The following is a 14210-nucleotide window of genomic DNA, read 5'->3' as shown; positions in this document are numbered from 1 at the left end:
TGTTCTATTCTGTAACTATGGGTTTTGCAAAAAAAAAAATGAAAAATATGAGATAAACTGTTTTTTTTCCATAATCCTAGTACTGAAAAGGAAGGATAATTAATTGGTTTATCAAAAACCAAAAACAATGCTACAAACTGTTACCATGCATGCATAAAGTGGAGTATCAACACAAAAATGGCAGCACTACCTATTTGAGCAATATGCATATAATCTGGGCCTTGTGGGGCTTGTGGTTGATCCAAATGGTAAGTGCCATGACCCATTCGATCACCTTGTGGGGCTTGTAGTTGATCCAAACGGTAAGTGCCATGACCATAAGAGCAATATCCAGCATCTGCTCCACATTTGTAGCAAAATTTATGCCCACATCTGCCACTCGTCAAGTAAACAAGTGTTGTTATATGCATATTATCAAAATCAAAGAAATATTAAAGGAGATGTGAAGTAGAGATAATATCAACCTGCAAATTAGGAAGAAGCATCCACTAGCAAGCTCGATCATTTGTTGGCACTTGCTGCATTGACGCCACAGTTTCTTATTTGCTAGTGTTTCGAGCTTTTTATCGTTTTCTGTAGGATTTGGATGTGACCTCTTGTACTCGCAGCATGATAAGTTATTATGCCATGGAACTTTGCACTTGATGCAAAAGTGTTCACCGCATTTGACACAGCAACTCCTAACTCCAGTGCGTTGATCAAACTCGGATACTGACATCAAAGCTGAGCACGTCGGGATCGGGCAATAAACTCTATCCGTTACAGGAATCGATTCATCTATCACCCTTTGTTGCCACATCTCTTTTAGTTTAGGTGTCAAAATGTTGACACAATTTCCCAAAATCAGCTCAGATCTGCAGAGGTACCGAGGACATGTCATCCTATACCCCTCTGATAGTCTCACCTCTATATGTCCTTCCACACATTCGGAACAAAATATATGACGACATGGATGAACATAAAACATCTCATCAACATTGATATCGTCGAAACAGATACGGCAAGTGGTTTTCGAATGTATCCGAGTAGGCATATCTATCTTGTTCTTAGAAGAGATTGCTTCCATTCCAAGTTTATAGGCAAACTCAACTTGATTTGGAGTTCCTCCTCTTCCTCTCAGCCATCTTCCATTGCCTCGACCTTGTGGACGCTCATCCCACCAATCAGGGAAACCAACGAGCTGCCGACAATCACGTTTGTCGTGCCCTATTCTCCCACAGTGAGAACAGAGTGTCCTGCCTCCTGGTTTTAGAATGGAAGAGGATCCAAACTTATGATTGCCTTGATGATCAGACCGTCCCAAATACGCAACCGATTCAGGGATTGCTTCCTTGACTATCGAAGGCTCATGGGATTCACGTCCCACGGCATCACGTAACTGTTCACGACCAGGAGCAGAGGACAATCGTTGTTCTTCGCAGATAACTTTGGAATATGCTTCACCAAGAGAAGGTAAGGGTGTTGTGCCAACCAAGTTCGTACATAACCCGCCGAATCGCGCATCATCAAGTCCTAACAAGAATTGATTGATGAAGCTTCTCTTTCTCTGTTTCTTTGGCAAACTTGGCTGTTACACCACACGAACACCCTCCGCAAGAACACACCGGAGGAGGACAATGAATGCGCAATTCATCCCATAAAGTACACAATTTTCCATTATAGTCCAAGACACTCTGCCCATGAGGACAATGAATGCGCAATTCATCCCATAAAGTACACAATTTTCCATTATAGTCCAAGACACTCTGCCCACGAAGCAAGTTGAGCCTTGATCTGATGTACCCGAAGAGCGTTCAACATGTCCTCAGACCATTCATTGTAGTTATCTCCATTCAAAGTAACAGAGGAGATAGACGTTCTGGGATTGTCAGAACTTGACAACAAATACGACGACACCGCCACCGTCTTTTGCGAAACAAGAGCCGTAGCAGCTGCTTTACTTTCTTCACTTGACATCTTCGAATAACACCAAATTCTCAACTAGAGAAAAGACAAATATCGAAACTATCGATTAACAAAGAAGAAGAATAATTTGTGATTGAGAAATTTTGATCTTTTAAGCTCTGATAATACGTAGAACTGGATATCCAACTTGCTTGCCTTTATTCATGGTTCATAATGTCGTTTATATACACACTACTTTAGGCTGTGTCGTTTATCTATACTAGTATTTTTGCAGCACTTTTTCCTCAAAAATAAGTTTATGAAAATATTTAGCATTAAATATCATTTAATGTTTATATTCATATCTAAACAAGTTTAGTTACGGCGGGTCATAATCTAGTACAGTATTAAAAGATTTAGGGAATCTCGTTTGTCCAAAAAAAATGAAGATTTAGGGAATCTCTCATAATTATCTCTTAATTAAGTAATTAACTCTTATTTAGATTTTTAAAAATTTTACTATTTAAAAGGTGTATATTAGTTACTCTCTTAAAAAGAAAACAAAGATTTCATCTGTTTCACAAATAGTATTATTTTGACACAATTCACACAAATTAAGAAAAGATAAAATTATATATGTTTGTCCCTATTTAATAAGTAACTAATGATTTAAATTTAATGAAATTAAGTTTTGGGTTAAGAATAAATTAGAAAATTTAATGTAAAAACACTATTGTAATTGTTGGCAAAAAAAAAACACTATTTTAATTGTAGAGTGACACTTTTTGTGAAACAAAGAAAAAAAATCTCTAGAATAACATGCTTTATGAAACTAAATTGTAAGAAATTAATCTCAATTATTTTATTCATATTTAACTACAGAATACACCGAATGGTCCATGGCTACAAAATAATTTGTCCCTACTTATTCCGTGGCAATACTTTGTAACTATATGTCCGGTTTCTTCTAGTGTAATAGTAATCGGTTTGAAGGGATTAGCTTAAGAATAATCCTAGGCACTTGTCCACCGTCGAGTGAATTGTCTAGCGACATTTTACAATACTCTTTATTAATTAATATCTACTTGTGGTTAGTCTTTCAAAGTTTATTACTCGATTGAGTTAGGCGTTAGACGCTAGTCCAACTCATAATTGGCGTCTAGCGCAATTTACAACACTGTTTAATAATCTCTACACTGTGCCTAGTCTTTCAGGTTTTACTAGGTTTTACTACTCGATTGTATATATCATCATATGAGAATTTGTAATTTTCTTCAGTTATTAGTTCTTGGAAACAAGCTACAAAACCGAATAATAAAAGAACAAGAATAGCAATTATTACTAAAAGCAAACAAAACAGCAGCGCCAAAGTGTCAGCGCTCGTTGAGGAAAGTATTTATGACCATGAGGGCAACCACCAGCATCGGCTCCACACCGGTAGCAAAACTCATGTCCACATCTGCCATTTTATCGAGTAACTTGTGTTGATACATAAATAAATTTCGAAATTAACAAAATCCTAAAGTAGATGTGATTAGTGATGATGATACCTGCAGAGTACACTGACGCATCCATCAGAGAGTTCAATCATTTGTTGACACTTATTGCACTGACGCCACAGTTTCTTATTAGCTAGTCTTTTGAGCTTTTCATCGCCTATGGTAGGATTTGGATGCAACTTTTTGTAACCGTTGCACGACAAGTTAGTATGCCACGGAACTTTGCAGCTGATGCAAAAGGGTTCACTGCATTTTACACAGCGTCTTCGAACTCCAATATGTGCAGAGAGCTCGGTTTTGGACATTAAAGTCGAGCACCTAGGGTTTGGGCAGTAAACTCTATTCGTTACAGGAATCGAGTCGTCTTTGATCCTTTGTTGCCACATCTCTTTTAGTTTAGGTGTCAAAATGTTGACACAATTCCGATAAGTCAGTAGAGAATAGCAACGATGATACTGAGGACATCTTATCAGACTTCTCTGCCGTAGTTCCACCTCTATATGTCGTTTAAAACATTCGGAACAAAACATATGACCACATTTAGCAACAAGAAACATCTGATCAGCATCGATGTCATCGTTCAAACAGATAGTGCAAGTCTCTAATTTCTGAACAGGCCTATGCATGATGACATGAGAAGAACAGATTGCTTCTATTGCAAGTTTGTAGGCAACATTAGCTTGATCTTGAGTCAACAGAACAGGGATGCTAGACGTCAAATATTTTCTTATGCCTTGTATATCACGCAATAGCAAGGCAGTGCTTTCTCGCTCCGGCGTTGATCTCTCCATGACCTAAATAAACATTGAACGCAAAAAAAAAAGACATTAACTATGATATTGAAAGCAAAGGTGTATGAGACAAGATAAAACTTACCAATTCGAAAATCTCATCATCGTCACAGCAGATTGAGATATGTTTGATCTGCATAATCACAGCTTTTTCTAACCCGCACTTCAATGCTATAAGCTCAGCCTCCAAAAGTGTAATGGAGCGGTCAGGAATTGGTCTGTCCATGTCAAACAACAGATCATCCTTGTCGCTGCAAATTGCAACCCCAAATCCTGCCGAAAACATTGTTGGTTCCCTGTTTACCAGACCCTTAAAGTAAAGCCTGTACAAAGGTTTTCCGGCGGGGCTTAGGTCATCTGCTCGTACTAGGGTAACTTCTTCCTCCATATCTTCTTGGAGATTATTTTCTAAAGAGACGGCATTATGGACTCAATATAAAAATATAGAGCTGTATATATTATTTATTATAAAAAAAGGAAGATAAATACAAGTAGAAATCCTAGTAAAATAAGGAAAAAAAAAATCATCTTTATAAGATTTTACTTGTTGTTAGCAAAAAAAAAAACAGATTTAGTTGTGCGTAATTTCTCTTTTTTTTTTTTTTTTTTTTTTTTTTTNTTTTTAAATCATCTCGGTTACCAAACTCTTGAAATAATACAAAGGTTTTCTTCTTCCTACTAGTTTACTTGAAGCTTCTTTATATATGTTTTTAATTTTTTTTACATGCGTTGTCGTATCTAAAGACTATGAAATACATATATAACAAAGAATATTAATAAGATGTAAAAAAAAAGATTAATATAAATGTGTAGCTATAATAATTGTAAGGTAGTAACTTTGAAAATCAACATTTATATAATAAGATATGCGGATCAAACATGTCTCGGTGTTAAACTAACAAACAATATCAATTATCACTTAAAAGCAACCAAAAAAGAAGCGCATCCGCGTTGGGCTCCTAATCCGCGTTGGGTTCCTCAACCTGGGTGGAGAAAAGTCATGACCATGGTAGCAAAGTCCAGCATCGCCTCCACAATGATAGCAAAAGTTATGTCCACATCTGCAATTTAGTAAGTAACTTGTGTTGATATATACATGACATTCAAAAGGAGATGAGAATAGAGATGATGATACCTGCAAATCATGCTGGGGCATCCAGAAGAACGTTCAATCATGTGTTGACACTTTCTGCATTGACGCCAGCGCTCCTCATTTGCTAGATCCCTTAGCTTTCCATCGTTTTCTGTAGGATTTGGATGTAACCTCTTGTACTGGCGGCAAGATAAGTTAATATGCCAAGGAACTTTGCAGTTGATGCAAAATGGTTTACCGCATTTCACACAGGATCTTCTAACTCCCATAAGTCCAGAGAAGTCGGCTACCGACATTAAAGCCGAGCACCTAGGGTTTGGGCAATACACTCTATCCGTTACAGGAATCAAGTCTTCGTTGATCATTTTTTCCCACTTCTCTTTTAGTTCAGGTGTCAAAATGTTGACACAATGTCCATAAGTCAGCGGAGATTTGCACCGAATACCAGGACACCTCAATTTATATCTCGTAGATAGTCGCGCCTCTATATGACTTCTCACACAGTCGGAACAAAACATATGACCACATTTAGCAACATGAAACATCTGATCAGCATTGATGTCATCTTTCATACAGATACTGCAATTCTCTTTCTGAGCAGGAGGCACAGGCATCTCTAAGATTGCTTCTATTGCAAATTCGTAAGCAAAATTGTCGTGATTTCGAGTCAACATGACAGGGATGCTAGACCTTAAATATTTTCTGATGCCTTGCACATCACGCATTAGCAGAGCGATGCTTTCTTGCTCCGGCGTAGATCTCCCCATGACCTAAAAAAAGCATTCAAGGTGGAAAAAAAACATCAACTATGATATTGAAGCAAAGGCGTGTGAGTCAAGGACAACTTACCAGTTCGAAAATCTGATCATCATCACAGCAGATTGAGATATCTTTGATCTGCATACTCACAGCTTCTTTTAATCCGCACTTCAATGCTATAAGCTCAGCCTCCAAAACTGTAATGGAGGGGTCATGAATTGGTCCCTTCATGTCAAAAACCAGATCATCCTTGTCACCGCAAATTGCAACCCCAAATCCTGCCAATGTTACCGTTGTTTCCTCGATTACCAAACCTTTGAAGTAAAGCCTGTATAAAGATTTTCTGGCTCGTAATAGAGCTCCTTGTTCCTCCATATTTACTTGAAGTTTCTCTCCTTTTTTGGGGGGTAAGAACTTATAGTTTCTCTGTCTAAACAGACTCTTTATCAGTGAATAATATATATATATATATATTTTTTTTTAAAAAGGGAAAAATAGAGAGAAATAGAAAGCCTAGGAAAAAAAGGGAAGAAAGAAAATAGAAAAAAATCAGATTTGACTTGTGCGTGAGTTTTGTTTCCATATATTCTAGTAGGTCTTTGGCTCTTGGATCGGTAGAGCATCTCCAATGGTGAGATCCAATTTATGGAATCCAACTATAAATATAATTGGAAAAAAATGCAAATCTCAAAAGTTAGAAACTTATGCATGTTTATTAGTTTTGACACTCGAATAGTAGAACACCTAATGAGGGGTCTAAAAATTAAAACTTTTAAAAACTTGTGTATAAGTAAAACTTGACACACACTCTAAACAAAACACACTCTAAACAATTTAAAGTGGTTTAGAAATTACCTGACTAGTTTTAATATTGTGAAACTCCATCATCGTTAAAGGCCTAGATTTCTTCTCCTCGTGTGTGATTTCCCAGCCTTCTTTTCTTTATGAGAAGAGCGGCAATAGTGAGCTTGTAGAGGAAGATGACAATGTGCAAGAGTGGGCCTGTAGAACGAGTTCATTAGCTATGGATTCTGCCACATTTTCTTCCCAGCTCCTATTGAAAGAAGATGTTCTTCTCAACTCCTGAGCTGAACCACCAGTGAGGCTTAGGATATTGGATTTCTATAAAGAGAATGCAAGTAAAATCAGAAGAAAAGAAAAAAAAAAGAATAAAAGAGAAGAAATTTAAAAATTTGAATTCAGACTAAGGTTAAAGCCTACTTGGACAGAGCCTGCGTTGGTTTGTGAGTGCACAATCGCAGAAGAAGAGACCTGCATAACTAACTCGAGATGCTTCAACATCCCTAATGGCGTGGCTAGTTGTTTCAGTAGATTCATGACCTTCACCTGCCAACCCTTCCTTTACACGTTTTGAACCAGCTATTGTCGAAATTTCCCAAACTTCCTGCAGGACAAAAATATTAACCCAAAAGAGTATTCCTCTGGGAAGAAATACTCCCACATCATTCTGTACATTGTCTCTGTCAAATGGATTCTGAGAGGATAAAATGTCCACCTACAAGATTAGGCAGCGATTATCAGAACACAGAGAAAGGAAATATAGCTCCACTTAAAAGATGTAAAACAGTCATAAGATTCACTGATATTGGTTTCGTTGGGTCTTTTTGTAAAATTTGCACATCCAGTAACAGATTGTTGAAAGAGGAAACTTACATGGAAAAGCTTTAAGTGGATAATGCCCATCTTTTGGCGCTCCCTGCTTAGCATCCACACGTATCATTATGGAATCCAAAAAACAAAACTTACATAAGCCAATAATATTATGAACCCTAAACCATAATTGGCAACGTTTAAGTCAAAATTGGCAATGTAGTCTGTATAATCAAAATCATGAGTAATTTGGAATATTCTTACAATAATACAAAGAAATTGAGATTTCTAGCGTCTAAATCCCACTTTGATGCATCACTTGTGTTCTGAATCGACGCTTTCTTAATGTAAAGAAATCACAGAGAGGCATATATGTATAAAATCAGAAACCTTAATTACAGGGGACTCGTTCGTTCGTAGGTGAACAGACTTCTTGCTCCCAGATCAAATTCCATCGAGTCCTCTCCTCTTGAAACTTACTGTCTCCCTTGGAAAATTTCTCTGATTTCAACTCGTGACCGCGTCAGGTGGAGATGATCTTCACAGGCGGATAGAAGACTCGGACGACCTAAGGAAACTCCCCCGTTTGCTTCCGATTGAATCAAAGAGATTAGAATCGTCATTCGTCGTGAGAGAGACGATGAAACAAGAGAGAGAGAAATTACGACCTAACCAAAGAGAAATTGACACGTATGGTCACTTGAGAGTATCCAAAAGCTCCAAAATTAAACCCGGTCTCATTTTTTATTTATTTTTTGAACACTTATTTCCAACAAAATAAATTAATAAAAAATCAAAATATATTAAAAAGCTAATCCAAGTTCCAAATTTTCTTTAAAAAGTATTAGATTGTAAAGCAGTGTTTAGCCCCACATTTTTTAAGAGAATCATCACATTTCAATTCTTTTTATTGGTACAATTTGTAATCTAGTTATACATGTATTAATTTCTTAATCTAAAACTTTTTTTATTTCATTAAGACAAGTAGATTCTAATTTGAAATCAAAAATGACAAAACACTTAACTAAACATAAAATGATGTATTATAATCATATTTATTGGTTTATATAGAGACATTTGTTTATAAGATATTTTTTTGCATACATAAATTAAAGAGAAACAATATTATTATAACTCATCATTTTTTATTCAGGATTTCATATATGAATGTAGAAATTATACCCCAAAAAAAAAAAACAAATTATGTTAATTTTTTATATTTAATGATGTCATTGTGTATTAATGTATTGGTATTGTGTAAAGTGATATCAATCAACTAAACACCAATATATGGGCTATAATTAATGAGAGAATCTATGAGTGTAACGTAAAATAAAAACAATTGTCCCTTTATTTACATATAAAATCACAACTCTTTGTAGGAAAACATAAAAAGATGAAGATTCTTGTTCTTACTTTTTACTTTTTAGCTAGTTTATCAAAGAGAGCTTGAGTTTTGAAGTCTATAAAAAAGGACTGCATGTGTCTCCCGGATATTCCATCAAGAAACATTAGAAGAACTATCACCAAACTATACCTCTCCTTTGTGCTCTGTTTGTGAAGTTGAATATGGAAAAAACCGTAGATACTCACACAACCACATCATCAAATCAAACTCTCCACCCTAACCAGAATGACTGCGATTGGTACGAGGAAATCATCGATGATGATGTCAAGTGGTCTTTTGCCCTCAACAGGTTTTTTTTTTCTTGATTTTATTCGTCTCAACTTTGGGTTCCCTAAATTTTGATTTTTCTCCAATCTTTATCGTTTTTTTCTCTTTTTTTGTTTGTTTGTTCTCGGCAGTGTTGTTCTCCATCAAGGAACTAGTGAGTACCAAGACATTGCTCTCTTAGACACCAAACGGTTTGGAAAGGTACATTTTCTTCAACAAATTTATCATGAAATAAAAATTCTGAAGTTTCTTTTTTTTTTTTTTTTGGTCAAAAAGTATAAACATTCCGAAGTTGTATATTCTTTTGTGTAATTTTCATTAGTTAATGATATAGATAATTCTTAAGCAGGTTCTTTTGATTGATGGGAAAATGCAAAGTGCAGAGAGGGATGAGTTTATCTACCATGAATGCTTGATCCACCCGGCTCTCCTTTTCCACCCCAAGTATGTGTTTCACTTACATTTTTGTTTTTCTTTATGAAACGTACATTTTCTTGCACTTTAGTTTATATTTGTACAATGCATTATGCAGAAAACCTGAAGTGGGCTATAGTTTTACTTTAGTTTACTTGTGTTCAAAATTACTACAAGTAATTATATCGACTTGCTTATAACACATGCTTAAGTACCACAATTCACAAATTAAGATTAGCATAAAGAAGTACCATATATCAAATACTATAGGAAACTTGAAACGTAAGAAGAATACAAATGTTGTTTTATATATATTTATTAATCTTTTGCGAATTGAAAAGTTATTAAATTACTTGACCATTGCTCTATGATTAGCCCGGAGACAGTGTTTATTATGGGAGGAGGTGAAGGCTCTGCTGCAAGAGAAATACTAAAACATAAGACGATCGAGAAAGTGGTCATGTGTGATATTGATCAGGTTAATTATAACATCTTATTTCTTGTTGTATTACACCGGAAATACACATTTATTCTAAACAAACAAATGACTTATATGCAGGAAGTTGTTGATTTTTGCAAGAGATTTCTAACTATCAACACTGAAGCTTTCTGTAACAAGAAGCTTGAACTTGTGATCAAAGATGCAAAGTAAGGAAACGTCAACAAAAAATAAGCAAATGAAAAAAGTGTTATACATATGACTTTAAATTCTCTCAGTTTAAATTGACTGTGGAACTGTTAAAATGGAAAAGGGTTGAATTAGAGAACCGAGAAGAGAAATTTGATATAATAGTGGGAGATTTAGCTGACCCGGTAGAAGGTGGACCATGTTATCAGCTCTACACCATATCATTCTATCAAAATATCGTTAAACCCAAGCTTAGCCCCAATGGCATCTTTGTGACCCAGGTATTTTGTTTTTATTTTGTAAATATTTATAATTTCAAGAGGAAGATCATTGAAAACTCTATTTTGATATGTTAACGTTATCTAATTCTTGTACTTTTTTAAAAAAAAAAAAATTAGGCAGGACCAGCAGGAATATTCACTCATAAAGAGGTCTTCACATCAATCTACAACACCTTGAAACAAGTCTTCAAGTGTAAGTCTATTTTTTTGGTTTAATTTCGTGTAAAAATATTGGTTGGGTGGATTTTGATTATTTGAATGAAACAGACGTGAAGGCTTACACAGCACATATACCATCATTTGCGGACACATGGGGATGGGTTATGGCATCAGACAAAGAGTTTGAGTTTGAAGTTAAGGAAATGGATCGAAAAATAGAAGAGAGAGTGAAAGGAGAGCTGTTGTATTTAGACGCTTCTTCTTTTCTCTCTGCTTCTACACTTAACAAGACCATCTCCCTCGCGTAATTTCCACTTTCTCTCTTTTTATACTAAACAAAACCAAAACTTATTAATCGATTTATGACTTAATTTGAGATTAACATTGGGCGGCAGACTTGAGAAGGAGACAGAAGTTTATAGTGAAAACAATGCGAAATTCATTCATGGGCAGGGTGTGGCGTACCGGGATACTTGAAGAAGACTTGGGATTGGTTTCGTGTTTGCCTTCACTTTGTTTCATTGTTCTGTTTCTGGTTTATAGTCACAAAACTGGTTTCTTTTCTTTTTATCATAATGGGACGTCGTCTGGATTACTTTGGTTGGGCTTTGGTTTCCTCTTCCTAGTAGTTGTTCCGGAATAGTTTGGTTAACAAAGCTATTTTGCTTACTACTAATTAAGACCAATCAGTCAATCACCATCAATCATATATATGAAAAGAGGCCAACTTTTTCCATAAAATGGACACATCAGCAAAGGAGAATGTGCCACCTGTAAGCACAAAAAAAAATCTTAATTTTTTGGGCTTTTTTTAAGTTTTAGAAGATAGTGTAACTGCTCTAATAATAAAAATCAAAATTGAGGAAGATCATTATTGTAATACCAGGATATATTGACGTTTTCTCCGTTACCTACACCTCTGGAAGAAGATGGTCAGACTCTCAAAATTCACTCAATTGTCTCTCTTCAGTTTCATATTCTCTATCTTCTGCAATCTGCATCTAGACTAATTAATATGTTTATTTCATGAAGACTCCTAGGGCAAACAGAAGCCATTCCCCGCCAAAGTCTTTGGCGGCCGCACAATATGACATTGAAATCTAGATAAAGATCGCTAAGGTATTGTACGCATTGATGATTCAGCCTCATGAGATATCCAAACAAGAAGCCGCAGGGAATGATTACAGTGGGATCGATGAAGGATGTATTTTATTAGAAGATGAGGAGAGGAAAAACTAAAACTGCTAAGAAGTTGATGAAGCTGATGAGTTGAGTCGACGGTTCTTCTAGAAACGCTTTAGCTTTGAGACATAGGAAAACTGAGCAAGGCTGGCTAAGAGACTGTTCAAGGATACTCTCACTACAGAAAGAGTTTTGCTCTTATCTGCTCTTAATGTCTCTTTTTTAATTGTTTTTAGGCAATATTCATTAACGAAACTAAGATTTAACCGGGTGTTGAGTAGTAATGTTGTTTTTATTTTTGTTTCGTAGGTGGAAGAATCAGCTTATTCCTGCAGGGTCTTAATTAAGATGGTAGCACAATGATTATGAAACTCATTATCCGTGGAGATGTAAAAGCCTTTGATCTGCCAAATGCATATTGTCAAGGTAAAATCCTCAGAGATGGTTCTCAATTATGTAGAACCGATTTGTAATTTTTAAGGTTTTATAAACATATCCATAGTTTTTTTATAGGTCTAGACGTAGTCTCCTCATTTAAGCTTCAATGTCATCCTGCAACAAAACAATCATTTTCATGAAATATTATAGGTAAAATAACGGGTATATATACGACCAATAAAGAACATATCGACTTTGATTATAACTTATACAAAGCTCTGAGATGAATAAGATAAAGAAGTTCAGTCTTCTCTAATATAGGATTCTTGAAAAGAATGCTGTTTGAGAAAGGTCTACAAGCTTGGCTTGCAACTCGTGTCTAACGACTCAACCTCTAAACTTTGTCTCGTCCTAAAGTTTTTTTTTTCCAGCATTAAAAAGTCTAAAAGTTTTATCAGTATTTAAAAGCAATACTCTGTTAATAGCTCTACCAAAAGAAATGTAAAAGGTCATTTTTCCTTTTGAATACAGTCTCACATTTTATTCAGAACAAAAAAAAAATGATCTTTGATTCAATAAAATCATCTTTCATTTATCGGGTAAAATATTAAAGACTTTCTTTATCTTTGTTATGGCAGTTTGAAAAACTTACTGAAAATGTTTTTTTCACTGGTAAGGGTTTATATCCAAGGTATCAAACGGAAAAAACCAAACAAAAATAGTACGTACACATCCTAACAGTTTAGAATTTATTGTANTCTCACTACAGAAAGAGTTTTGCTCTTATCTGCTCTTAATGTCTCTTTTTTAATTGTTTTTAGGCAATATTCATTAACGAAACTAAGATTTAACCGGGTGTTGAGTAGTAATGTTGTTTTTATTTTTGTTTCGTAGGTGGAAGAATCAGCTTATTCCTGCAGGGTCTTAATTAAGATGGTAGCACAATGATTATGAAACTCATTATCCGTGGAGATGTAAAAGCCTTTGATCTGCCAAATGCATATTGTCAAGGTAAAATCCTCAGAGATGGTTCTCAATTATGTAGAACCGATTTGTAATTTTTAAGGTTTTATAAACATATCCATAGTTTTTTTATAGGTCTAGACGTAGTCTCCTCATTTAAGCTTCAATGTCATCCTGCAACAAAACAATCATTTTCATGAAATATTATAGGTAAAATAACGGGTATATATACGACCAATAAAGAACATATCGACTTTGATTATAACTTATACAAAGCTCTGAGATGAATAAGATAAAGAAGTTCAGTCTTCTCTAATATAGGATTCTTGAAAAGAATGCTGTTTGAGAAAGGTCTACAAGCTTGGCTTGCAACTCGTGTCTAACGACTCAACCTCTAAACTTTGTCTCGTCCTAAAGTTTTTTTTTTCCAGCATTAAAAAGTCTAAAAGTTTTATCAGTATTTAAAAGCAATACTCTGTTAATAGCTCTACCAAAAGAAATGTAAAAGGTCATTTTTCCTTTTGAATACAGTCTCACATTTTATTCAGAACAAAAAAAAAATGATCTTTGATTCAATAAAATCATCTTTCATTTATCGGGTAAAATATTAAAGACTTTCTTTATCTTTGTTATGGCAGTTTGAAAAACTTACTGAAAATGTTTTTTTCACTGGTAAGGGTTTATATCCAAGGTATCAAACGGAAAAAACCAAACAAAAATAGTACGTACACATCCTAACAGTTTAGAATTTATTGTAGGTTTATGGGCGAATAATTCCCACAAAGGGATTTCTTGACATTGTTGTGGATGGCTGTTCAATACAAATCATGAGCACAACTACTGCAAAATGCATTCAAAACTAAATTAGTTAGGGTAAATAAATCTCCAGTAAA

The 14210-nt window shown here is 35.1% G+C and overlaps 4 protein-coding genes across 8 annotated transcripts; 1 reads left to right on the top strand and 3 right to left on the bottom strand.

Annotated features, from left to right (window-relative positions):
• LOC104715963 (E3 ubiquitin-protein ligase RNF144B-like) lies at nucleotides 65–1702 on the bottom strand. Its single transcript, XM_019229597.1, has one exon. The coding sequence runs from the start codon at nucleotides 1064–1066 to the stop codon at nucleotides 401–403; it is 666 nt and encodes a 221-aa protein (XP_019085142.1). The 5' UTR covers nucleotides 1067–1702; the 3' UTR covers nucleotides 65–400.
• On the bottom strand, nucleotides 3226–4562 carry LOC104715962 (E3 ubiquitin-protein ligase RNF144A-like). Its single transcript, XM_010433326.1, has 4 exons — nucleotides 4260–4562; nucleotides 4058–4177; nucleotides 3435–3991; nucleotides 3226–3343 (listed from the first exon to the last, which is right to left on the bottom strand). Exons 1-4 carry the CDS (start codon nucleotides 4560–4562, stop codon nucleotides 3226–3228), a joined length of 1098 nt encoding a protein of 365 aa, XP_010431628.1.
• Nucleotides 4972–8333, bottom strand: LOC104714078 (probable E3 ubiquitin-protein ligase RNF144A). 5 transcript variants are annotated; one of them, XM_010431328.2, is made up of 7 exons: nucleotides 8028–8333; nucleotides 7701–7746; nucleotides 7248–7542; nucleotides 6882–7148; nucleotides 6117–6452; nucleotides 5310–6037; nucleotides 4972–5235 (listed from the first exon to the last, which is right to left on the bottom strand). In XM_010431328.2, exons 4-7 carry the CDS (start codon nucleotides 6912–6914, stop codon nucleotides 5094–5096), a joined length of 1239 nt encoding a protein of 412 aa, XP_010429630.1. In that variant the 5' UTR covers nucleotides 6915–7148; nucleotides 7248–7542; nucleotides 7701–7746; nucleotides 8028–8333; the 3' UTR covers nucleotides 4972–5093. The 5 variants fall into 5 exon arrangements, with proteins under 5 accessions (XP_010429630.1, XP_010429629.1, XP_010429631.1 ...); XM_010431327.2 differs by having other exon boundaries at nucleotides 7701–7743; XM_010431329.2 differs by having other exon boundaries at nucleotides 6117–6456; nucleotides 7701–8333.
• On the top strand, nucleotides 9049–11364 carry LOC104714077 (thermospermine synthase ACAULIS5-like). Its single transcript, XM_010431326.2, has 9 exons — nucleotides 9049–9334; nucleotides 9444–9513; nucleotides 9662–9756; nucleotides 10102–10204; nucleotides 10286–10374; nucleotides 10479–10635; nucleotides 10753–10828; nucleotides 10903–11098; nucleotides 11190–11364. The coding sequence occupies exons 1-9, from the start codon at nucleotides 9207–9209 to the stop codon at nucleotides 11269–11271; spliced, it is 996 nt and encodes a 331-aa protein (XP_010429628.1). The 5' UTR covers nucleotides 9049–9206; the 3' UTR covers nucleotides 11272–11364.

This window comes from Camelina sativa, chromosome 9 (assembly GCF_000633955.1).
Source record: "Camelina sativa cultivar DH55 chromosome 9, Cs, whole genome shotgun sequence".
Classification (NCBI taxonomy): domain Eukaryota; kingdom Viridiplantae; phylum Streptophyta; class Magnoliopsida; order Brassicales; family Brassicaceae; genus Camelina; species Camelina sativa.
The sequence above is the reverse complement of the archived record's forward strand: the minus strand, read 5'-3'. Positions and strand labels throughout refer to the sequence as shown.